This window comes from Cataglyphis hispanica, chromosome 13, assembly GCF_021464435.1.
Source record: "Cataglyphis hispanica isolate Lineage 1 chromosome 13, ULB_Chis1_1.0, whole genome shotgun sequence".
Taxonomy (NCBI): Eukaryota; Metazoa; Arthropoda; class Insecta; order Hymenoptera; family Formicidae; genus Cataglyphis; species Cataglyphis hispanica.
The window spans coordinates 233,114-259,398 of NC_065966.1; the positions used below are offsets into that span (position 1 = coordinate 233,114).

Below are 26,285 nucleotides of genomic sequence, written 5' to 3' on the forward strand. Positions count from 1 at the left end.
ATATTTTTTTAAAGAAAACAATTTAATACAAAGATAAAAAATTTAATATATTTTTATTTGCAAATAAAAGCAAATAAAAGTATTTTATTTGCAAATAAAATACTTGGCTTATATTTTACTAATTCAACGATTTGCTATTTTTATTGAAATAACTAATTTCTTTGCAAGTATTTAAATAAATAATTTTTTTACGTAAAAAGTTTTTTTGATTAAGTAATATATTTTATTGTAGTCAAAAAGATCATAGGTTACAAAATGTATTAGAATCAAAGGAAAAGAAATGCCGAAAGCGAAGTATACAAAAATATTGATAAGTATTTCAATTTTCACGTAAAACAATCATGTAAAAAAGTCACTCGTAAAATATTCTATTTCTATAAAGACCCGTTGAAGATTATTCTCTCGCCCCTCACCTAAGGCATCCGAGTTCGGTCCTGTCCATTTTCATCTCACGCATTTTCGACACTAGTTCCGAGAGCACGCGATCGAATATCGTTATCACGCCTGCCTGTAGCGCCGAAGTTCGATGCACCGTGGTGCCCGTTGCCAGAACGATGCAGTCCTTCATTTCGATGGAACGATAGGAGAAGCCGGCTATTAGCAATTCGTTCCAGCCAGCTTTGAGTAGAAGCATTTGATCCACTAGCGGCAACGTTGTAAAGTACGGGATGTGCTTCGCCCATGTCACCAACTGGAACAGTTGTTTGTTGGTGGCGTTGCAAATGTGCGAGACCGCATTCTACGCATTATAAAAGATGCCGGATTAGTGGAACGAGTTTCTGGTAAGGAAAAAGCAGAGAGCATCGTTTCAGGATAAATCAGGAGTAGAAGTAGTAGTAGTAGTAGTAATAGTGTAGAGTCTGTAAAGCTACACTATTGGAAAAATTGGTTTAATTTGGCTTAAATTTCGCATTAATATATATTCGCATATCTCAAACGGTCCACATAAATTTTTGTATTCATTTAACATAATACGGATGTTAAATGATGAATTTAATATTAATACATTTCCTAAACTTTCATTTTGTTTCTCGCGCGTGCACGAATGAGTTCACGCGAATAATCACCTCATAATTTCCCAGATGCTCCATCTTACATTCGACCCGTTTCTCCGCCTCGAGGATGCGGTCGATTGGCATGTTCGCATATAGACTGCTCGTGCTCTCCACCTCACTCTGATCTCGCTCCTTGGTGCGTTGACGTTCCTCCTGCACTGCTTCCCTCTTCATCCCCATCGCCAGGCACTTCTGATACCGGCAGTATTGACAACGATTTCTCTGCCGCTTGTCAATAATGCAGGACTTCTCCTCGCGACAGGCATACGATAGATCCTTACGCACGGTTCTCTTGAAAAAACCCTTGCACCCCTCGCAACTGAAAAACGAGTTCGTTTCAAATGTATAATAACAACGCAGCGGTATTATAACTCTATTATATTGCAGTTTCTTGCGATTACTTTATATTAAAATGTAATCCAATTGCGATCATTAAACAAGATTTCAGAACCGCGAATAAATAATTTTAACAAGGTGTCTGCTCAAATCTTAGAAAAATGTTCACTGATTTTTCAAATATTTTCGTTCAAAATTCCAGATAAAAAGAATATTTTAAAGATTTTTTTGTGACGCAATTTTCGAAAATAGATTTTTTTTTTTAATTATATGTGTTTTTTAACGCCTTTCACTCGTACGAAGAAAAAACATGAGAATTCCCTAATTTTTTTTTTTTTTATTTTAGGTACAAAACAAATTTCCGAGAATTCCAGATTTTCCACACTTTTTTTTTTCAAGGAACAGATGCCCGAAATTAAATTTTTTGCTTTGGAATTTAATCCTTGAAAAGTTTGAGGATTACAAAAATAAGGCGGAAAGTATGTCGGTCGGATTAAAGAGAATTTTATTTGGTGCATCACATGATAATTATTCCGCTATTCACGGTATTCGCGAGATAGATGAATCGATTTTAATTCGGCGATAAAGATATTTATAGCATCATTATTCTTTAGGGTATATAATCAAAAATTTTTGTCATAAATTAGAAAAAAATATTAATTATTACTATTTTCTTTTAAAGATGTTAAAAACTATTATTTTATGATACTTTAATTCTTTTTATAATCTATTTTACAATCCAGATTTATTTATTTAGCTTTCCAAACAGTATAAACGCAAGAAGTGTTTTTTTTTTTAAATTTTGACAGCTTTTTACATTAACTATTACAGCCAAAACATTTTTAATTAAATCGTGTCGCACGATAATCATTATGTTGTTCATAGCAATAGGCGCGCGGAAAAGAATGAATCACGGAATAAAGAGACCATCTCGTATTTTGCAATAATGCGACCACTCGAGTCCGCCGAACAATTTGTTGGCATTTTTCTCTCGCGTTCTCACACCAGTCTCTCCGACCGTGCATGTGGGGGATGCATCGGATAAAGTACCGCAGGTTTATGACTTCTCTCGTGTAATTCTTACAGCGAGCAGCTGTCGTGAACAATACCGCGCGCGCGTAAATAAAGAGATTCATCGTTACGGTCTATTGTCAGAGACTCACTATATATACGTGTGCGCGCGATGACGTAATATTTAATTTTATGAAAAATAATATCAAAACATTTTTTTTTCCCATCGCACATGCGGTTGGTGATTAAATTATTGATCCAAAATAGCGACACTATGTGTATGTATATCGAGATTATGTCATGCAGCATAACACGCAGATATAAATGCAGATATAAATTATTCACGATAACGTAGTAATTTTCGTAGACAAAAAGGAGAGAAACGTCGGTCTCCTCTTCTACGTCATATTTTCAGAAATCGCGAATAACATCATTCAGCCGCAGTTGTTGTCGCCGAGAGAGAGTTTGCGATCATCAACGATTCCGTGAGTCACGGCCCGCTCTCTCAGGGTCGTCGTTTTTAAAGTTTTTGGAACGTCTCCAGAAATCTCTCCCATTGGAGCCAGAAAAGCGGTGGCGAATTCCGCAGGCGGAGAGAATTTATTTTCGCTGTATACATACGTATATCTGCAACGTGTATACATATGTGTATTTTCGCAACGATATCTCCGCGAACGATTTCGCGGGAAGCTCTTTTTTTTCGCGGTTGACAACGAAACGACGCCACATATTCTAAAAACGCTATATCCTACCCAGCAGAACCAAACAGTAGCATTAAATTCCGCTGTCATCTGCTAAACCTGGATAAAGTCCGCGCGCGTGTAACAGATATGTATATATATATCTTTGTTGAAAATCTACACAGCTCGCGATTAACTTGAGTGATATGAATAAAGTGAAAGTAATCCTTAAAGATTACATATCATTTTATATCGATATTTTAACAATGGAATTCCGAAAGCGGCGTATTTATTGTCTGGTTCGCGGCAAAGAATTTCCCCTTCTTTCGAGAATCTATACAGACGAACCTGACACCAAGACAAACGATACGACGCGCTAATCTCGTGGATTTTGCGAGACATCAAAATATCTCGTTTCCTCCTTCTTGGACAACGCGCCTATCGAGAAGATGCCCGGGATTTACGAGACGACCGTATTTACGTGTTGTTATTGTGCAACCTTTTAACGCGCCTTTCCAAAATTACGCCGTCGATCGCATCACACGATCGCGTTAATAAAGTACGCTAGTAAATGTTACGTGGAAAACAATGGAAAAATATCCAAGATGTCTATTTCCTGTAAAAATATGGAAAACCTGAAATTCTCTAAAGATTTTTTTTGTATCTTAAAAAATTAGGGAATTATAAAATTTTATTGGAATTTGAAGTTTTTAAAAAAAAAACTTTCTTTTTGATAATTTTACTCTTGTATTATAAGCAGTCAGCTTATATATTATATTCAATGTCTTAACAAAGTATTGAATATGCAGTATATATTATTTATTGTATTATAATTCCACAATTACATGATTTAGCTAGACATTTTGAAACCATGGAAATATGAGATGCCAAAAGAAACTACGATCTTTTTTATTTAAAAAATAAACGCTTGTAATTATAAATCCATCAAGATGCCATCGTAATTTTCTTCTCATTTTTCGCGTTGTCATCTAATCCTTCAAATCGAACAGATTTTGCTTTTCCACAATGTTTGCTAATTTGCAACTCGATGGTTTGCAACTATAATGAGCGATAGCTCGGTTACAACATCATGTCCTTAATGCCGCCATGTAAATGCGGTAAGAAAAGAATAAATTCTATGCATGGAACGTACAATAATTGAGAGATGAATTCTTATGCCCATAGCGCTTTTCCAACATCAGCAACAAGATGACACGAGACACTATGGATGATACAATAGTCGAGCTTTAGCATCGGGGATTGTATCGCGCGTCTCTAGACGTGGGCGGTGGCGGTGCACGTGATGCAATTTCTGGACCACCGTGGCAGTCGTTTGATCTCGCAGAGTTTATGCGAAAGACAAATATTCATGACACGAGACACGTGTAAAGCCACTCGACTGTGCTAGTTCTCCCTCTCTCTCTCTCTCTCTCTCTCTCTCTCTCTCTCTCTCTCTCTCTCTCTCTTTCTTTCTTTCTCTCCCTTTCTTTATCGTAAAAGACCTTCAGCGCCATATGCACGAATAATGTCGGCACAGAAGCACGATACCATGTATGTTCACTGTTTTTCATCCGGAAATTTCACACGGAAAATTTCGTCGGAAAAAAATAGACTTGAAAAATACGACAAAATTAATTTCTAATATTCTTCAAAAATTCCTTAAAATTATCAATTTTTCATGCTAAAATAGATTAGACCCTTAAATTATCAAGTAATCACATGCGCTGCCTTTTTTTTGTTATTCATAGGATCATTTGATACAGAAATTAATTCGAATAAACGACAAAGGCCATCGAGCCGTTTCTATGGCGAATTACCATGAAATTGAAATAAAATGATTTCGACGAAAGAAGAGGAAGGGAGAAAGAAAGAATTTTTTGCATGTACGTGTTCTCGTATTATGCACAAATATGCGCGTCGAATAGAGTCGCGGCGCATTTAATCCGTGAGAAATGGACACGACATTATCGTAGCACGCGGGAAAAGGAACGCGAAAATAAGAGTGAACTCTAGCTAAGCGCTTCTCTAAGCTCTAAGGCTCTAAGCTATGCTACGTGCGTTTACTCCGGCATTGTGCGTGTTTATTACTGCAATTTACGGGCGAGGGCATCGCATGACAGTTATGCATTATACGAGACGTATTAACATGTCCGAATGTTGGAGACGCGATCAGTTTTTGTCGGATGGCGTAGTCCCTCGGCTAATTACGTGCCGGGAAATGGCTACAAAATTGCCCGTGTATTTTTAATGAGCTTAATTAAGTTTCCGCAGGGGTACTCTATCTGCGCGTATGTTCAGAGAGAGAGGAGGAATTCTTGAAATAATAAACATTTTTTTTTTTTTGTCAAAGTGTTTACTCGACTCTTGTAAAACAATTCTCTAAGAATTCGCTGATCTTTCAGATATTTTTCTTCAAAATTCCAGATAATGCAAATATGTTAAAGATTTTTTGATGCAACTTTCTAAAATAAATTTTTTTATTGCATTTTTTACTTATACGAAAGAAAAACCATCAAGTTATTCGAGTTTCAAATTTTACATTTGCAAATGTACTAAAAAAAAAAAAAAACAACTTTCGTAAGATAACCATTTTTCACTATAAAATTTTCTTTTTTTTTTTTAATAAAAATCACGATTAAGAATATATATTGCATATTCAATATTTTGTTAAGATGAATTTTGTTAAGATTGAATACATAAACAGTGATAGATATATATTTAGAATAATAAATAGAAAATAAATTTATAACTTTTAATTTTGTTTCCATTTTTTGTATTTATTACATCTTCAAAAAATAATGTTAAAATAAATAGTAAGTAATCTTTGCTGCTAAATAAAAATGTTGAATAAGAAAATGAAATGTGGAAGAAAGAGAGAAACGTATAATAATTATTTTTGCCAATCTCTCAAAGGCATTCCATCAAAGAAGAATGAACAGCACTGGGTTAAAGGGTTAATTAGTCGCCACTGGAGCAAAGTGCCTATATACAATGGAGAGGGGGAGAGGGGGGGGGAGAAGGCCCCCTCCGCTCGTAGGAACTACGGGTGGGTAGTCGTTCTAGCCTCGTGAGCCAGCCAGCAGCAAGTCCAAGGTTGATGGGGGCCTCTGATGCAACGCGAGCATCGCGAGGACGACGGCGACGGGCCGGCCTGCAGCTCCGTGCATCGCGCCATCGCGACGGGATAGAGACGAAGAAATCGGGGGGAGTATCGGGTATGTAAGAGGGGGATCGGCCACTGTATGTATATACATCGGGATTCCCTTGCACCATAGACCAACCGAAGCGGGTAACATCCGCGCGCGCGCGCGCGCTCAGCGACCGACGTTCCAGTAGCAAAAATGGCTCGAGGTCGTACAAAGCGATTCGCGGAAATTGGAACGGAATTCGCGACATCGAATGTTTTACATAATGCGATCGAGACTCGACTACGGTATTGGCACAATTCCGTACATAGTTTATCGAGTCTTTTAGAATCATTTTTAACGATAAGAATATGTGTAATCGCGGTGTGTCTACTTAAATTTTGTAAAAAAATCCCTCATTTTGCAGGTATATTTGTTTTAATAATAAAACGAGAAACCATAACGCGTTTTATTATGGCGTTATGTGGCGCTTGTTAGAAAAATTAATAAATGAAAAAAATAAATCTGAGAGAAAGAGAGATAAATATGAAATATTAAAATTAAATTAAAATTAAAACAAAAATGTTTCATATGTATTTCGTTAATCATATTTGAACTATAGGTACGCAATCTTTATTTATCTGAAAATTGTGTTTCAGAAATTTATTCGATCATGTAAGGGGGATTTCCGATATGGCCCCGAGGGACAAAATAAATTTGTAAATTGGCGGCGATATCTTTTTTGCATCGATCTCGAGTCGTTATCGAGTGAATGAACCGCACTTTTATCGGGCAAGGATGTTAAGGGAATACCGAAATACGTGGAGTGAACTTGGATAGATGTTTCGATAGGGAGAGTCCACGGGGATCTTTCTTTTCACCGTTGCTTTCAACATTACGCCACGGCAATTATTGACTAAATTAGAAAGTTGGCGCAAGTTTTAATGGGATAAGTTACTTTGAGAATTTAACTTTCGTATTTGATTTGTTTCGTAAAACCGCGCTGGGGGAAAAATGTTAACAAGACCTATCGTTTTGTATTCCAATCTTTAGATTCCGATCTCCAGATTTCTCCAATTTTTTTCGGGAAGTAGTATATAGTATAACCTGATTAATCTTAATATGGTTGATATAATTGCCACAATTTTCAAAACACGAATTCTTAATTTTTATACACGACAATCAAGTCGTATACTAATATAGATGCGCAATACTTGTATCTGAAAGAAAAAATCTCTGCAAAAGTGTATTTTCAATCAAAGTTGCGTGACGTGAATTATGAAAATAATTTTAGGTGTCGCGAATTAAGAGATATACATACGATGTCAAGTAATTTCGACCTGACGTTTCTCAGCAATTACGGACACGGACAAATGTCGCGCTGACAGGACGAGGAGAGAATAATAGCTATTATATTACACGCATCCAGATGCATTCAATAGCGTAGTATGTAGTATCGTAAGGTGTTCAGGAAAGGTGTTCGCGTGTCCTCGCATAAAAGTCAATTCTCTCGCACATGTTTCTTTTCAGCGTGCGTTTTCGCGGACGCGCGCTCGCGCACACGCAACGCGGCGGTTCGCCGCGACCTGTTGCAGCTGCGACACGCGAAAGACGATACGCAAACGTATCCCCCATAGCCAGTCGGTATACATATGCGGTAGAAACTCTTTCACCTACTATCGTGTTTCCTCTCGGCTGTCTGCGTCGTTTGGTTCGTCGACATTTTTATTATTCCGCCGGACGACGACGACGACGACGACGACGACGACGACGACGTCGGCGACGATGACGACGGTTCGACGCACCGCGACGATTATGCAAACGTGACGCCGTATATGCGGTTGTTTTTTTTTTTCTTTTCTACTTACGCACGTATGCACGCGAGGAACGAATGCGAGGAGACTCCGTTAATAACTCCGCGTGTCAAAGTTCAATGTCGACGCTCGGATCGTCGAACAACTCTATTTGTAACGCGAGATCTAAGAAATCTTTCAGTCATATGCATTAATGACTCGTGAGGTAAGAAACGAACCAAGGTTGAGAAAATGATAAATTGCAAGGAAAAAAATTCGAAGCGTTTTTCAATGTTCAAGTAGAATCATGACTTTTATATTTTTGTGTCTCGAAACTTTGCACATTTCGACGAGAGCGTATATATTTCTCCCCCCTTTTCCCCACAAAGAAGTTGATCCCATCAATCCCTCGAGTAAAGACACGAGACAGCCTCGAGACTGACTTATTGAGCGTTAAATAATTGAGGAAAGGTCGACGAGGTTGCTCGAGTTGGGAAAACGACAGTGTAAGAGACCCCCCACCCCCTCCCCTCTCATCTTCCTTCCCCTTCTGAGCGCAACTCGATTTAATTATTCGGAGACTGCGGCTATCTCCACATCTACATATTTATTTTGCAACAATTATTTACAACTATTTACGCGAATCAGAGATTAAAGATAATTGGAAAAAAAACAAGGCATCTGTCACATCGATTTATAGGTGATGCGGCCGAGCCGCATAATAAATAGTCGCATTCTCGTGAAAACGATGGACGTGATTATTCATCGTGTTCCGTTAACGAGCGTCAGGATTATCGCGCAAATAATCCGAGAAACATTGAACCGCTCTCTTTCTCTCTTTCTCTCTTTTTCTCGGTGGAAAAGTCTCATCTGGCAAGCACGACAAATTCATATTCATAGGCTCGGTCATTCTTTCTCGGATTAAATCGCGTATACAAAATTCTCTTTCACGAGTTCGCTCTCTTCGGAAACGCTAATAACGCTCTTTCGGAAGAACAGTAATTATTTTTGCAGTTGACCGAGACGCGACGAGAGAAGTGGCGCACAAGGGAATATTCAAACGAGTTTGTTCGCTCCTATTGAAGAGTCGAGCCGCTTGAGATATTCAATATTACCGTCGCGATCGAAAGATTATATACTTGCGCGCGTACATTTCTTGAATAAAATCTCCGTGCACGTCAAGGATCAAATTTACATGATAAATACGCGCGAGAAGAGGTAAAACGGTTTTTTTTATAGTCTCTTCTTCTAGGGACTTCTTTGCCGGATACATATTGGTTACGAATGTATAATCGCGAACTTCAAATACATTTTCTGCGCGATTTCGTGCGTATTAAAATTTCCTTCTGTACGAGAGAACAGTCTCTTTTGCTACAAAATGAAAAGATAATAATGACAGGAAAAAATTTCTAAAGTTTTATTGAGATTGTTTAGAGTCTCGAGATATTACTTGGCGGCTACATAATATAGTTCGTTATGGAAAAGTAAACTTACCTGTAGACGCCGTAGTGTTTACCGCTTGCACGGTCGCCGCAGATCGAGCACAGATGTTTGCTGCCCGACAAAGGATGATTAGGCGGATAAGGCGCGACCGTCTTGCTCTGACCACTCGGCGATGTACTCAGGAGGTTGCTGTGACAACCAGCATTGAAGGATCTTTACATGCAAAGCAGAGAGAATGATCCTCTATAAATCTACATCACTACTAAACGTAACGTGCATATTCCGAACAATTTAATATGTTAACTAAAGAACCTATATATATGTATATATATATATTCAATCAAAATTTTAGAATCACAATATAAGATTACGCTTTAGCTAGAGATGTAAATAAAAAACAAAAAGTAAATCCTCGGCTCAAAATTTGCCGTCAAAAAATCCACTGTATATATTAATATTTACTAAACATTATAATATTATAAAAAAAGAAATACTTACCCCGGACTGTTGGGACCCGATGGACTATAGTTCCCTTGATTGATAAGAGCTGTGTCTGGTTTCATGTCGAGGGGGCTCTGAGGACCGACTGACGACATGGACATATTGCTATCCAAACTCAACCCTGAAACACACATGACATGTTTTTTCGTATTTATTTTATCTAGATTTTATATTTTGCATCCTATTCATCTTACTAGTATTAACGCCACATATTCGCATATTTAATGTTGCATAAATATCGTTTCTCTTTCTTGCAATTCGCTCGAAAGATCAAACATAGCACGCACGATAAACGTGCCCGATGCAAATTGCAGGCAATTTCTAAGAAGTTGCGTGAAAGATGCTCTTATCATCCGATACTATGGACGATCGTTCCTTGTGGTATGATATAGTCTTTTTAAGGATGTTTAACTGCCAAATTAAAAAAAAAAAAAAAAACATTTTCTACGTTTATACTATGTGGAAAATCAAATAAATCTGAATTATAAAAAGCACTATGTATCATAAAATAATATCGTTTTTAGTTAACGTCTTCATAAAAGGTAATAATTACAGTTAATATTTTTCCTAACTTGTGACAAAATTTTTAAATAATTTTCAAACGTTAAGAGAATTGCTTAGTTTTGCATAAGAAAAAAATAGTAGGATAGTCTACGAAATTTTCATGTTTTTGTCAATGTTTTGATAATATCCTTAAAGTGATAAGATGGCGTACATGAAGAGAAAAAACTGCAACCAGAAGAAGCAGCTCCTCTCTCGCTCGCATCTTCCGTGTCCTTCGCGCATTCCTTTCGCGCGAGGATGAGGACAACGACGCCTCTCGGCGCAATCGCGCCGAGCAACAATTACATACAGTTACAGGAAACCCGAGCGTATCCACGTGTCGTCGATCGATCGATCAATAGGACCCGATAACGCTTCCTTCGAGACGGAGGAAAGTCCGCGCGCTCGCGCCGCGAGAAAAAAAAGAGAGGAACGAGCTCTCGCGAAGGTCGAGCGATCGGAACGCGCGATTATATGCGGTCACGAGACGAGATGCGACCGCGAGAGTTGCAGGTGCGGACGAAGGCGCTTTCAGAGCCTTCAGGGACCGTGTAATGTCGAGTTTTGTTCGGGGAGAGCGAGACTCTGTCATTATCCGAGAACGTACGTCGCAGGGATTTCTCTCTCCTCGGCATCGCGTGAATGTGAATTCTTTCCGTCTTTCCGCGGAGACCGTCCCCGCTTTACGTGCCGATAATATCATTGCTTATGTATAATACTAGGGATCCATGAATTGAGTTTATCCACTTATTAGAGGCAAACTCTCAAGATTTATAATTCTCGAGACAGTGGCGACCTTGCTATTTGTAGATTTGCGATAAGCCGTTTCTACGGAATAAAGGATCTAATTGCTCTTAATGTGCAATTATATAGAGCGTAAAGTAGCTACACGACGATAAGAATTCCCACCGTCAGCAGGGTATTAATTGAAACGTGAATCTTTGAATTTGTGAAACAAGATGTGTACTAAGGTGTTAAAAAAATATGATGATTTGATGAAAAACGAAAATACAGAAATTTCGAGATGTGATTTCGAAGAAATCACAAGGCGCCTATATAAATTTGATAATCTCTTAAATTTTTTCAAAGTCTGTGGCATTTATGGCTTTTATATGTCTGGAAGAGGATTCGTTTGTAGCCCCATAGGGAGCATTGAAAGCGAGAGTCTATGGAAACAAATATTCAAGAGAGGGTAAAAACTCACGAGGGAGATCCGTGAAAGTGCCTGAGTTCTACAAAAGGACCCCTAGGATTCACGCAACCAAGGACGCACGGTTCGCATTGGAAGCTCATTTTGTCGGCATCGACGCGAGAGAGATTGTCCAGATAAACGAGACTATAACAAATGTCCTTCCACCGCGGTGATACGAATCTAACTCGGGTTGAATGAGATAGATAGAGAGAGAGAGAGAGAGAATGAGAGTGTCTTCTCTGCCATTGAAACGTTAATTTCTAGTCCTTTGTACCCGTCAATTTCTGCATCAAACAGTCTCGTAGAATTATTGATCCTCACGATCTGTTTTTTTTCGTGCGGACCTCTCGAACGGTTATCGGCCGTCGTCTCCTCCCTCTTTGCCCTCCGCAACATAGATTCAGCCATTCCTCGGAGCGAAAGAGATTCCTCTCCGGTAAGAAAAAGACCAATCCATTTTTGTGCTCGGCCTTTATTCGAAATGATTGATGAACGTTTAGATTTCGCGCTACAGTCGCAAACGTTCGAGGAAAAATTCTCGTTACTTATTGCAATTCTTTTAAACAGTTTTAAAAATTTATTTTAAACTGACATAGATATATCCAATGTGATGAATGAAAAAATTGATTACGTAGGAAAAACGTTTCCTGTTAACCGTAACAACAAACATTAAAAATTGAATTCTTGCTGATTTTGGTGCGCCATTAATCACATAAATAACTAATCATATCGCATTATCGTTTCATCGAATAAAAACAGCTGACGGAAAAATTAATCGCAGATTGTATCTGAAATCGTCGCTTTATCGTGCTCGGAGCAACGAGCTCTCTCTCTGTGTCTGTTACAACGCGAAAACCTCGATCAGCAGTAATCGTCGTCGTCGTCATCATCTAGCGTCGACCGAGAAGAGTTATCTCTCCTCGTCTGGCCGCTTCTCTGGTGGGCATTTTTCACTTTCTACATTCAGCAGTCGGTCCATTATTGCCCGATGATGACGAGCCCTCGACTCACGTTTTCTCGCGTTAACTCCATGGCAGTTAGGGTGGAACGTCCGAGAAGATAAACGACATTTTAATCGACTCCAGACGCGCAACCGCCCAAGGACGCGATGTTGACAAATGTTCGCAAACAACAAAGAAAGGAAACGATATTAAGCCCTGTTTGGCTCATTTATTATTTACAACAGAATTCTATCCATATAAATATAAATTATACGTTGAATTGTATAATACAAAAAAAAATTATATATGTAGTATTTAATTTTTGCAAACGATTTCTCTGAATTCTGTCTCGATAGCTTATTTAGACCGATCTAAACCGATTATGTCAAATTCCTTTTCTTTAAAGATATTACGATTTTTATGGACTTATTTATACATGAATGCTTTCCACATATCTGTAACGTATAATCTATTTTTATACAAAAAATACATATTTTTAAAATAATTTGAAAATGTAAGATTCCCCCCTCCCCCCTTACACACACACACACACACACACACACACACACACACACACACACACAAATCTATCACAAAATCTAGATCGTCTAAAATAGGCTTTATATCAACAGAGATGGCCGGAGTGTTCGTTCAGACGATCTGTTGTTGAGGACGCGTCAAGTGCATCGGTAATTGCACGCCTGACGTCACTCTGTCACTCACTCTCTCTCTCTCTCTCTCTCTCTCTTTCTCTCCCTCCCTCTCTCTCTTTCTTCCTCTTTCTCGGTTTCTCTCCGGCCCACTCGGCTGACCCGCTCGCTCGGAAGCGCATCACTAACCGACAAATGCGCAGCAGACGGACAGATTGGGATTTATGACAGTGATGCTCCTGCATCAGGGATGACCGCCAAGAAAATACACTCAATCACTAATCAGTCGACGTCAATTTTTTTTTTATAACGAATACCATGAAAGTCCACCATTTAACACTGACATTAGCTAACACGCATAATTGTATAGTTTCTTATAATTCATTAAAAAATATATATATTTATACGTCATATCAAATATAATTATTTGTGCGTATATATTTGTGTATTTAACTATATAATTATTTAATATAAAATAAAACATCCTGCATTATAGAATTAATGATAGCTTGAATAAAAAAACAGCAACATTATTTCGAAAAAAAAAGAAAAAAAAAACGACAAATACGACGATTATTTTTAGGCTAATACGCGATCGAAAGATTGTGGATCGAGAGAAGAAGCGAGCGTTCGATCAGAAGGAGCCGAGTGGAGCCGGTGGAACGGGGCTACCACGTGGTCGCTCCGGTGACCTACAAAATGATTTATGCAGTTGATCCGTGGAGAGTTCTCGCTGGAATTATTTCTTCGATGTGCTCGCGCGCGCGTTGGCGATTCGCGATAATGACCCGAGGATGGAAATAGCACGCTGGATACGTATATCGGATTTAATCTGATCCGTCCATCCTGCGTTTTCTCGACAGATTGTTTGTTTGTTTTTTCCGTGATTACACCGTAAACAAGGAAAATTTGTTTTCTTATTAAAAAATATGCCGGTTCAAATTTTTCTGTTAAATATTTAATGAATTGTTTTTTTTTTTTTTTTTTAATTTCATATTGTGGTTTGATTAACCTCAAATATTAATAATTATTAAAACAATTGAGGAAAAAGTGTAAAAATAACACAATCTATTTATATTTTTAATTTTACACTATAGATATGTTCCGTATTATTAGTGACAGGATTTATCAGTGAAAATTTACAGAAAAAAATGTTGATTTTATACTACAATAAAAATGAGAGTGACTACAGATTATCGATAACATTTTTCCAAATTAATTTTATCATTAAAAATATATTGATTTTATACAAAATTTATTTCAAATTATTATTAAGTTTGCATTCACATTTTGTGTTGAAATATTAACATAGTATAAATGTTACCATTTAATATATCCATATTATGTTAAATTAATATAAAATTTGTTTGAGATATATATATATTAAACTTAAATCAAATTTTCCAACAGTGGCGATTCGCGAGCGATATTCTAATTGGCACAAATTTCGCTTTCTTGCCACCCTAAATGCAACATAACGGATATGAGATTCAGTAGAGAGATGCAATTTAAAAAAATCTTCACTCCTCGAGAGAGGACCGTCATCGAAATAAAATAATTGCGCGCTTTCGTAAACACGCGCGTGAGCGCATTGATCTCGGTGCATTCGCTCTCGGTTTATGTCAACGATTCGTCATGAGCGCGCGCGCACCGAGATGAGTTATACATCGAGGTCGTAGCTCTCGCTCTTCTCGCGACTGACTTCTATTTCGAGTGTCGGGTCGTCGTCGTCGTCGTCGTCGTGGTCGTGGTCGTTGCTTGCACACCACTCATCGCTCTCGTTCATTAAGCATTGCGCCGCTGGTTTAATTACGCAACCGGTCGCCGGCCGGCCGGCCGGCCGGCAAAGCCGCGGATCGAAGGTCGTCGACAGTTCGCGAGAGACTATGCGACTCCGCGTTTCGTAAGAATCGTTACTTGCCCAAGTGACACCGAAATGCGAGCGCCTAATCAAATGTATGTATTGGTCAAAGTTGGAAAGAAAGTATAAACTTTAAGAATTTCCTATTTTTATTTTTTGGTAAAACTTTAAAAATTTTATCAAGATATTATATATGAAAATGTCTGAAAAAACTTTCACAGTTTCAACAATTTTTACACACGTGTGCTTGATATAATTAATTTGAAAAAGATACACAATCTACGCATGCCTGTGGCAGAGAGAGGCGTGGTTCTCGCAGAATTACGTAATGCCGGTGGGGGAAGGAGAATACTTACAATCACAAAGTCGCGGGAAAAAGCGTATCGGCATGGAATTATATTTCTATGCCGGGAATAAAATAGCGGGCGGATCCGGCGCAATAATTTAGTACTTGGTAGAGGTTGCCAATTAAATCTCGTCGGCGGAATCATTCGCGATATTCCTTCTCGGCAAGCACGGCCGAGAACGCGCATTAAGCAATTTCACATGACGAACGTCGTGTGGTCGTAAACGCGGCTTTAAGCGTATCGACGTATATAGAGGGTGGGACGAGGACACGAGAACGGCCACAAGGCCAACGTTGTCGGTGACGGCGTGTGTGTGTGTGTGTGCGCGCGAGCATGTTGGTATCGCACGCGTATACAAACACTTTTAATACGTGCATCGGCAGTGTCGGCGGGCACCTTGACCAGACGCAAACGCGACGACGCGGTGCAACGCTCGAAACGCACACACGCACGCACGCACGCACAATACAGCAACGTGACGTATCTGTATCGTATACATTTCTCGCTGATCTGTTTATCTATACAGTTGGAAAATTGGGCTCAAATTTAATACATATATCGAATGTTCAAATGGGATATTAATATTTCAATATGAGATAACTTTATAGTAATTTGAAATAAATTTTGTGTAAAGTCATATTTTTAATGATAAAATTAACTTGGAAAATTGCACAGTCTTTAATCACTCTCACTCCTTCTTTCTATTGTAGGATAAAATCCTGTCACTAATAATATACATACAGAACATGCGCGGTGTGTTATTTTGACAGTTGTTTTAATAATCAATAATATTTAGTTTAATTAATAAAACAACAATGCGTTAAATTAACACATGCCTGTGTTAAATATTTAACATTAAAATTTTAATCGGCATATTTTTTAACAAGAAAATATAAATTTTCCAACTGTGCAAATCAAAGCAAATTGCGAGAAAAAGGGAGACTCGAGTCTCTTTTTTTGCCGCAGAATATGCAATTTAATGTGTACAATATACACATCAGGTCTCTTTTGACGATCTTTAAATATTCATAGTGAGAGAGAGAGAGAGAGAGAGAGAAAGAAGGGGCGAGCCGCTCGCCGACGACCTACACCAACCACGATGATTCAAACGAATATCTCCGCGTTTATGCGGAGATCTTTTAAACTCATCCATTAAAGTGGACCGTGCGCGAGAAATCTTGGAATCTTTACAGATTTTCCTAGATGGCTTCATTTTCGGAATCATATATGTGGCTCGTGACGACACGATCGCGTCTCATCCGCCCGAAATTATTGGCTCTCGTGCTGCATATTTTGCGCATCGCGCGTGTGAGTGCGACGGATGGAACTCAAAACTTATCGTAGCTTCGTGATTGTGGAATACGTGCAGAGAATAATTTCATGTAAAAAAATTATCAATACCTTTATCTTTCTTATTCTGAGAATTGATTGAAATTAAAAAGATCAAATTAATTTAAATAAAATTAAGAAGAGAAATTAAAAATCTGCAGCGCAGAAATGTAAACTGCGTTGTTTAAACTCTTATTGTGTGTACTCGATTATACTATCACAGGATATTTGGCGTCCCATGGCGTCCGCGTGAAACGCGATACCTCGGGATGCAGCTCGTCATCATTATCAGTGCCCGGCGACATGTGCACATTGCGAAATTATTTGCGAACGTAGGAGGAGGATGAATATTTATTCGCTCGAGAAGAAGCGTCGACAACCTTGAAAATGACGATAAACCGTTTCACTGCACCGTTTCATTGCATTCCGAATCGCCGGAGCACCGAGAGGCGAGAAGCAATAGAGTTCCTAAAGCGATAAATTCAACGATGATAATGAAGTGCGGATTAAGGTAAAATGAGTCGGTCACAAATATAATGTTTTCTCTATTTGCTGTAATAACGTAGGATCGTATTTTCCAGAGCGTCCTGAATTAAGCCTACTTTAAAAGTCAATTTGTTTTTACATTTTCTGAAAGTATAATGTCTGAAGAATATATCTTTCAAACTTTATTGAAAAATTTATAGAATCGATGGAGTTATAAGACTTTGAATAGGATAGTCTTCAAATGGCCTAAAAAACTTTAAACATGTTTTTCTAAAAATATTGTCTTCAACTTGTTGGTGTGACGGATATCTTGAAAACTAATGGACTAAAATGCGCTCGGCAATTCCATTAATGAATTGAAACGCAATGCGCAATTAATTCTAGTTTAGAGAGAGTCCCGTTTAATAAAGCTTAGTGCAATATATAGTGGCGACATGAACAATGTTCATTAAAACTTTCGTATGATAAATTAGCGTCAATTCGTGGGCAGAAACTCGTTGTCGCCGTGGAACCAGTCCATTAGCGGATCGGGCATTAAATGCACGAATTTCTCTTTCCCTCTTTTCTGTCTGAGCCGCCTCCGTTGTATTGTTTTCCGCATATATCCAGCTCTCTTCGCTCATTCCGTTCGCTCTTTCATTTGTTAAAAGCAGATGCGCGCCGATAAGAGCCCTACGAAAAATGAAGCATTAAAAACAAAAAAAGAGAACATCAGTACTCGTTAAGATTATGAGAGACATTGTGTAACGGCGGCTGTTGTTACGTCTCGGCGGTTCAATGGACAAACGGTGTGTGACGTGTACACCTTATCTGCCAAGGATTAATAACCTTTGATAATTGAGCCAACCAATAGCGCTATGCGCGGATGTGCTCAACGTGCTAATTCGTACTCTCTATAAAACTGCGCATCGCATCTGCCGAATCGTTAGTATTCCCGAAGTGAAAATCACCCGTCATTCAATCGTCAAACTCGGCACACATAAAATTTTATTTAATTTTAATTTGAATACCAAAAGCTAAATATTTAAAAATAAGATTTAAAAATAATAATTGTTTGAACATTCATAATTTATTCAAAGTTAATATATATCAAATAATATTTAGTTTTTTTTAATAAAAGAGTCTGAAAAAAAGAAGAAATAAAAGAGACAGAGAAACAAAATTAAAATTTTTTTTAGATTAATACTTTTCATACGCAAATATATCATACGAGAAATCTATCAGAACAGTAATTTTGTATAATAATAATAACAACAGATTTTAATAACGGATTATATAATTGATATTTGACATGAATGATAATTAACAGAATTGATAATTAACGTCATATTAAATCATCAAATTAATTTCTCATATCTGACCTCACACAGTAAGACACAGTTAAACGCGACTGCAAAATGGCTCGTAGTCGCGTTTAATCTATTTGCGGAATTTTCCTCGCATGTGCTTCGAGCGACTCCCGGCGATGACATTGAGCTCGTACAGCAGCCTCAAATGAGTAATACGCGAAAATGCACCGACGCCCGCCACAGTTCGTCATTCAACGCTAACTTTAGAATCTGTGTAAAGCCGCGGCTTGTGCACAGAAGCGTTGAATTGAACGAATACTTGGAGCGGTTTATATTACGTGTGTATATACATATATATATATATAAAAGATGCGTCCCACATTTACCTCATTATTTCGTCACGACATATTCTCTGGCCAATTTCGAATCAATTTTTCCGCAAAGAGAATACCCCGAAACACCTGCTGCAATTTTTCGAGTAATCGATAGTAATCGATAGCGGAAAGTAAAACAAGCTTCTGTGACAAAGACAAATGGCGAAATTATATTCTTCATTTCAAATCAACTTTTTTCTTTGATATAAAATTTTGATGATACAATTTAATATAAAAAAAAAAACACATTGAAAAGCAGAATGTTTTTTCAATATTTACGTTAAGAAAGAATCATCGTCTTCGAATCGATCCAAGAGACTAAAGTTCCTCCTTTTTCTATTATGTTGAATCGTGACGGATGCGGATCTCTTGACGAGCGCGCGATCATACGTTGCGTCGTGTTGGTTACTCATCGCGCGGATATGCAATTCAGCGAATTTCGACGGCGGATGTCTGATAAAACAATGCCGATGCGTGTCCGCTTGCCCTTTCTGGCTCTCGAGATAACTATGGAATCTGATACCTAGAGATACTTCCTCACGTTCAAATGTTGTACGAATATAAAATTGTGCAATTTCGAATAGATTATAAATTTTAACCATTTTTTTCTCGAGAAAACACGCGCGTTACATTCTCCTTTTTCGTGGTATTATTTTTATTGCACTTTTCTAATAAAATTACTTTGTATATTTCCTTAAAATTTAATTACTTGCATAAAAGCTAAATATTCAAGATTAAAAAATACTGACGCACTGTTTAAATATCACTAAAAACATATATATGTCAAAAAGATCAATTTTTAATATTCTTAAAAAAAAAAAATTTCTAAAAATCATCAATTATTTATACTGCTAAATTATATATATATATATATATATATATATATATATATATATATATATATAAAAACTAAGTTATCCGACGTTAATTATCCGACTATGAAAGTGTTGCATTTACTTGGCGATCACGTCGCGACGACGATAATCCCGCGCGAATGTCGTGACAAATCGATCCGTCACAGACGGCGGGACGAATCGCCCGCCCAACTCTTTCCGCCGACGGGGCGTTAATCGTCGCCGTGGAAGAGCGCGAGATAACGATCGGTCTTCTCCGTAAAAGAGTGATTTTTCAGTCATTATCGTCATCATACGGAGGCCCGACGGAGGCCTTTACGACGGTGACGTCACCGTCTGACAATTTGAGCGCTCTTCCGAAACTGAAAACCAGTTTCCCGCCGCGTATGCGCTTTGCCTTTAGGCAAAACTGCATCGCGCGTTGCATCGGTCAATCGGTCGCCCCTATTAACGCATGCTACACGCGAGAACGAGAGCCCGAGAGATCGTAAATTTGCTATAAATTCCGCTCTATGTTAGCCGACTCGATCGTAAATCGTCCAACGTTTGCGCACGATACATATGTATAAACATATATCTCGCGCGAAAATTTATGATAAATCGCGTTCAGTTTGCGAAGGGGAAGAAAGAGTTGCATGAAACGATGCACCCAAATGTAATTTAATTTTAAAGAGAATACGCGGAAAGATAATAACCATTTGTCTCTCTGTAGATTACATTTGAGAGATCTGAAAATTGATTTCAAGTAAGTATAAAAGCTCAAACTCTTTCACGCTAAAAAGGGCGCGAGTTTCTTTTTAGGCCGTGTCGCATTTTATCAGTGTACAGTACGAAATATTTCGTCGTACTATATTCCGCAAAGAGGCGCGCCCCGTGTTATCGGCGAAAATTATCGTTCTCCTCTAGCGCGGTGCTATAAAGTAAATTAAAAAATCGCAGATATCTCGGGCACATATCGGGCACACACGGGCGCATGTGCCGCCATGTTAAATTAACGATTTCCTTGCACGCGACTACGGAATTCGTCGCGAAAAGTCCGACCGAGAGAGGGAAAAAAGAGAGAAAAAAAAAAGGGAAATAAGTTTTTCGACGACGTCGACACACGAGAGAGATGGCTAGAGTGAGATGAAGAAAGTTTTTTTAACAGTTTCCTGCACGCAGCTGCGACCGGATGCCGCTCCCACACCAGGCCGACACACGTTATAACGTTGCACATGCAACCCACGCAATTATACACATGCGCGACTATACGAAAATAGTACCGCGCGTCCCTGACGTTAGTCCTTGAACCCGCGAAAAAAAGTCGTCGCGGATTAATGACATTTCTTCGTGCGGGCATGATTTACGCTGCCGCAGAGAATCCGATGCCGCAGATGCGGTCGCGAGTCTCGATGCACGAGACGGTTTTGCCACGATCGCGATAAGCATATGTGTCCGATGCAATTAATTAAATGGATTGTGGATACGTTGATCGTTTTACACGCGCAAACTCTTGTGGCGAAATAAAAAAATTAAAATTGTGTAATAAAAAATATCTATTAAAAGTGTGTGTGTTTATATTCATTATATTATATATACATATAAGATGAGCCCAAATGTTCCAGCCAGACTTTGAGAATTTATAGGAAATTTAATACTGAAGAAAAAATTTTATAGACATGGATGTACAAATGCTTCCTTAAAAGTTTAACGTTTCCAAAAATCTCTAAATTCACGGTTATTTTATATATTTTTACAAATATCAGAAAAAATATGCGTTTTTTAATAAAAAATACCGAAACAAAAGTTACAGAGGATTAAATATCCATAGATTTTTAGATAATCAGTTTTAAAGGTACAAAAAAGTGTTTTTTCTGGCTACATATCGGCAGTAGAGCATTTATATACGTATATTTCATCACGTCTTCTTCCTTTTATATTTTTTATCACTTAAATTTCTATATTTTTATTCTCTTGATATCTTTCTAATAAATTAAAAAGCCATTAGCTGTCAGGATTATTTTTATTTATTTTCTTTCTTTCTCACAATTCTTCCTTTATTTTCAAGATTAAATTCCACTCTCTTTTCTCGCTATATTGTATTAATACACGACATAAAGCGAATTTCACGAAACGATTTCACATGGCGCGCATGGCAGCACACGTGTTAACATACAACACCTTACGGTATCTAAATTTACGTAGAGTTCTAGCAATCAGCTTGAGAACTAGATACCGACATGTACACAGAAACTCCATTATGTATGTGGAACAAGGCATTCTATACAACCTCGACACTTTCTCATGTTGTAGCGCAATAAATATTTGGCCAGAGCGTGTGTGTGTGTATATACAAGTCCGAAAAGAGATAAGATGCGTATGATTTCATATTCTTTTCCTTTACGATCGCCGCCGCCGCCACGGGTTTTTAGCGTGCCGTAAATCTGGGCGAGGACATAAAACACAGAATTCGTTTCCAGAATTATTCGCGAGAGCTACGTTTTGTTTTGCCGAAAAAATGCATTTTCTGAAAAATGCGCTTCGCGTCAAAGAATGGTCGGATGGAGTGCTAAAAATATCAAAAAAACATTTTCATTTTTTCATCACTAAAAATTACTATAAAAAGTATGTCCTGCATGTTCAATATTTTATTAAGACAGAGAATATATAAATAAAATTAAATATATATTTATTATATATTTTAAATGCATAAATCATGTGATTTGCCGACTGTTTGCAATACGATGCAAAATTATCAAAGAATTTCAGGTTCTCCAAGGAGTAGACATCTTGGAAGTATTTACATAGTCAAAGCTGTATTTTCGGAGTTATACATTTTTTTCGATTCCCTTTGTGAATTTGATTATCCAAATGCTTTTGTACTTTTAGATTTTTGATATCCTGAAATAGCGATTGCTTAAATATCAATTTCATTGCCACGGCATGATTTAACAAAACGCGTTCCGCGTATCGTAAAGATGAAAAGCACACAGCTTTCCCTTCAGACTTTGTTGCGCGAAAAAACGCGCGGCCTTTTGCGTCGGAGCGTTCAATTGCGATAACAAAACAAGTTTTAAACAAGTCTAAAGTTCACGATGGTAAATACGCGCCGTTGGTCGCCGAGTAGCGAAACTCAATCGCCGACACAGGCGGTATAGAGGAGAAGAAGCGATCGATGAAGCGAGTGCACAGGGGCGACCGCGTCGCTGCGTACAGCCCTGAAAGTGCAGGTGAGAGAGAGAGAGAAAGAGAAACCAAGAGAGATCTATATGCAGCCGCACTTTATATAGCGCGATATGCCACGTGCAGGGCAACTCGGTACCTGGGTCACCGGGAGAAGGTTACGGGGTCGCGATTTCAGCCTAGGTGCAGCGCTCTCGTTGAGTGGGCGAACGCTGCAAACCCAGGTAATCTCTACAGGTGCAACAAGCTATATTTTGCAAACGCGACTTTCTCTGGAATGAGATATATGAGATAAATCATTGAAAACATTATTGAATGATTAAAACATCGTGCTGCCAATAATTTGACAAATTTGTCGCATCCTTTCTTTCTGGACTTTAATTTAGAATTCTTAAAATCTTTACAAATACAAATTAAAAAAATATTATTTCAAAAAAATTAAAAAATATATATATATACATATAATATTAAAAAATGTGTAAAATATATTAAATAATTAAAATTGAAAGGTTATGATGTGTAATGCGATTTTACTACGAGAATTGCGGAAAAAAATCACCGATTTAAATATGACCACGATCCGTTTTTTTTATCAACCTACGTGAATGAGAGAGAGTATCGTAGTTAAGTGACGCTATGAAAAAAAAATCTGATCGTTGCGTCGTCGTCGCTTTGCTCGTTCTCTCTCTCTCTCTCTCTCTCTCTCTCTCGCAGAGAGGGATTATTATAAAATACGTCTTCGTTATTTTAACCACTTATTATTTAATCGCGCCTCCGATATTATTACGACGTAGTGCATGACGACGAGTGACCTTTTTAATTAAATTTCACAGTGTCGGTACACGATATCACACACGTGCGATCTTACGGATCGCATCTTTATTACACAATTTTTAAATTATATATATATATATATATATATATATATATACATATATATCTTCTTAGCGTAAACAACGTAATAGTATAAAAATGGATATATAGTGATTGATTATCGATTCAATTAACGACCGACCTCCCTCGTAATTTAATTAGAGCTCTCACGAGTAACTTTTTCCTCGAGTGGGAAGAAAGAGAGAGAGAGAGAGAGAGAGAGAGAGAATCGAATTTTCGATAAATATAAAAATGCGACAATTCTTGCAAATTGCTTGCAATTTTCCATCGCAACTAAGTATACTTGTATCGCTGTTACTTGTAAGATTCGTGGTTATATTCTGCAACATGAAGTATTGAAGCCTCTTCCGATTTCAGCATACGTGCGTGCAACCGCGACATATGAATAAGAACGTGTAGAACGCAACGAGGTGGCCTTGTACGTGAATATCACGGCGAAGGTCACGGGGTCGCGATTTCAACCAAGTAAACGAGTGTTCGCGTACATGGAGAACGCGTATATTGTTGCCGCAGGTGCAACGAGGCGTATCAAGCTGTTACGCGATGTATAGGATGTACAAAAAGTCTCTCTCCGTCTCTATCCATGGATATAAATTAATCGAAATTAATGTATTTTATTTAACAGGATGTTCGCAGCCGAAATCGCGGCCCATTCGCATTCCACAAATCTCATATCATGGTACTTTGTTCTGATAAATCATTTAGAATCAATAATTTATGCCTCCAAAAACAATGTGCTCTTGAGAGCTAGAAATAATTAGAAATAAAAATGCGGTAATATCTTATCTGCACTAAATCGATTATATATAAGACGCAACAAATCGCTCGTTCTTGATCAACATGATATCTGGAGCAAGTCGACGACGCGCGACAATTAATCCTTCACAGTGGAAAATATTTTCTCCCGCCGGGTAATAAAAATATAACTCGCTTCAGCGTGTACCATTGACGCTTTAAATAGCAACACAACGTATCGTTATGCCCCGCGAAAACAAGGATAATCATGTAAACAAGATATTATCGAGTAAATGTGCTGTCAATGAGTGGTAACAGCCTCGCGCTTTAAAAATCACGCACTATAAATAATTTTCTAAAAATTCAGACACATTTTTATCTAAATTTTCAAATGTGAGTATCTAAAAAAAATTCAAGCAATCTATCTTAATCATCAAAGTCGTTTTTCTGAAAATTCAGAAAAATGTTTCTGAAAATTCACGCAATGTGCAAAAAAGCTACAGACACTTTATCTGAAATTTCAATCAGTATTTTTACAATGCATCTGTAATTGTGTGTGTGTGTGTGTATCAAAACAGTTGATACATCAAACAATAAAAAATGTAAAAAATTAAACTAATAATAAATAAAAAAATGTAACATAATAAATATGAAAAAAAATATATAATACATGTAAGAGTAAAAATAAAATCGAGGTAGAAAGACAGCGCATAACGCTTTTATCCTGAATTTTGGCAGCCCTTGTGAAATTAACGTTTGTAATGGCAGCGAGGCGAGTCGCGAGCAATATTTAGCAACGATTAAAGATGAAACCGCGCAAAAATACACCAGAACAAATGTCAGTTTCAAGGTCCGCGTTCGTTACGTTCTCTCCTTCGCTGACACTGTAGATCCTCACACTTCTCTCTCTCTCTCTCTGTCTCCTAGAAAGAATATTCTCTTCGTCTATGTCGTTGTTCCGCTAATCGTGTTAGTCGGCAAATTTACGTAATCAATGATGTTCAAAGAGGTAAGAAAGAAGATAAGAAGGTCGTCAATCACAAAATGAAATTTTCGTCCCCGACGTTATCCTTTAAAGAAACCCATTGTTTTCAGGACGTACGCTCGTAATGACATCAATGTTTTAACAAAAACCCGCTAATTGTTTCAGAAATTAATCGTGAGAATGACCGTTTATCTGAGAAAATAGTAGGAATGCAAATGTATATATTTAAAAAAAAAAATATATATATATATATATTTTTTTTAAACACTACATTAAATAAAAAGATGGATTCGATTCAATTTTTTTAGTTTTTATCTTTACAATTTATCATGTACTATACTTTTTCCTATTTCTCTGAAACTAATACTGTCAAAAGAGGATCGATCATTCGTGTCGTCAGTGCTTCATTTGGTAGTCACGAGCAAACGTAACTTGTCGACGGTATCGACAGCGACGAGTTTGGTTTCGATTGGTCAAACGGCAGCGGTAACGTTTTGTTTGCAGCTGCAACACGCAGTTGACAGTGCAATCAACGTTTGTTCGTCTATCGATTTTGCGTTTTCCCTATTTTTCCTCCCTTCCGGCTGTCGGTCGACGCGTTTGTTAAAAGTTTCAAGCTCGCAAGATCACTTTCAGATGACACTATATGCGCCGCTAGCAAAATAATAATAAGGAACGAAAGCAAAATAAATAAAATTC

At 37.8% G+C, this 26,285-nt stretch overlaps 1 protein-coding gene across 9 annotated transcripts in view; it reads right to left on the reverse strand.

The window, feature by feature from the left end:
* Positions 1-26,285, reverse strand: part of LOC126854155 (retinoic acid receptor RXR) — a 65,205-nt gene that overhangs the window by 1,677 nt on the left and 37,243 nt on the right. For 6 of the 9 annotated variants that reach the window (XM_050600584.1, XM_050600588.1, XM_050600580.1 and 3 more), the window contains 4 exons: positions 9,942-10,065; positions 9,495-9,656; positions 1,068-1,374; positions 414-739 (listed from right to left, as the gene is read on the reverse strand). In XM_050600584.1, coding sequence (XP_050456541.1) covers positions 414-739; positions 1,068-1,374; positions 9,495-9,656; positions 9,942-10,065 — 919 coding nt within the window. The remainder of the gene's footprint in view (positions 1-413; positions 740-1,067; positions 1,375-9,494; positions 9,657-9,941; positions 10,066-26,285) is intronic. The other 3 variants (XM_050600589.1, XM_050600585.1, XM_050600586.1) reach the window with 2 other exon arrangements.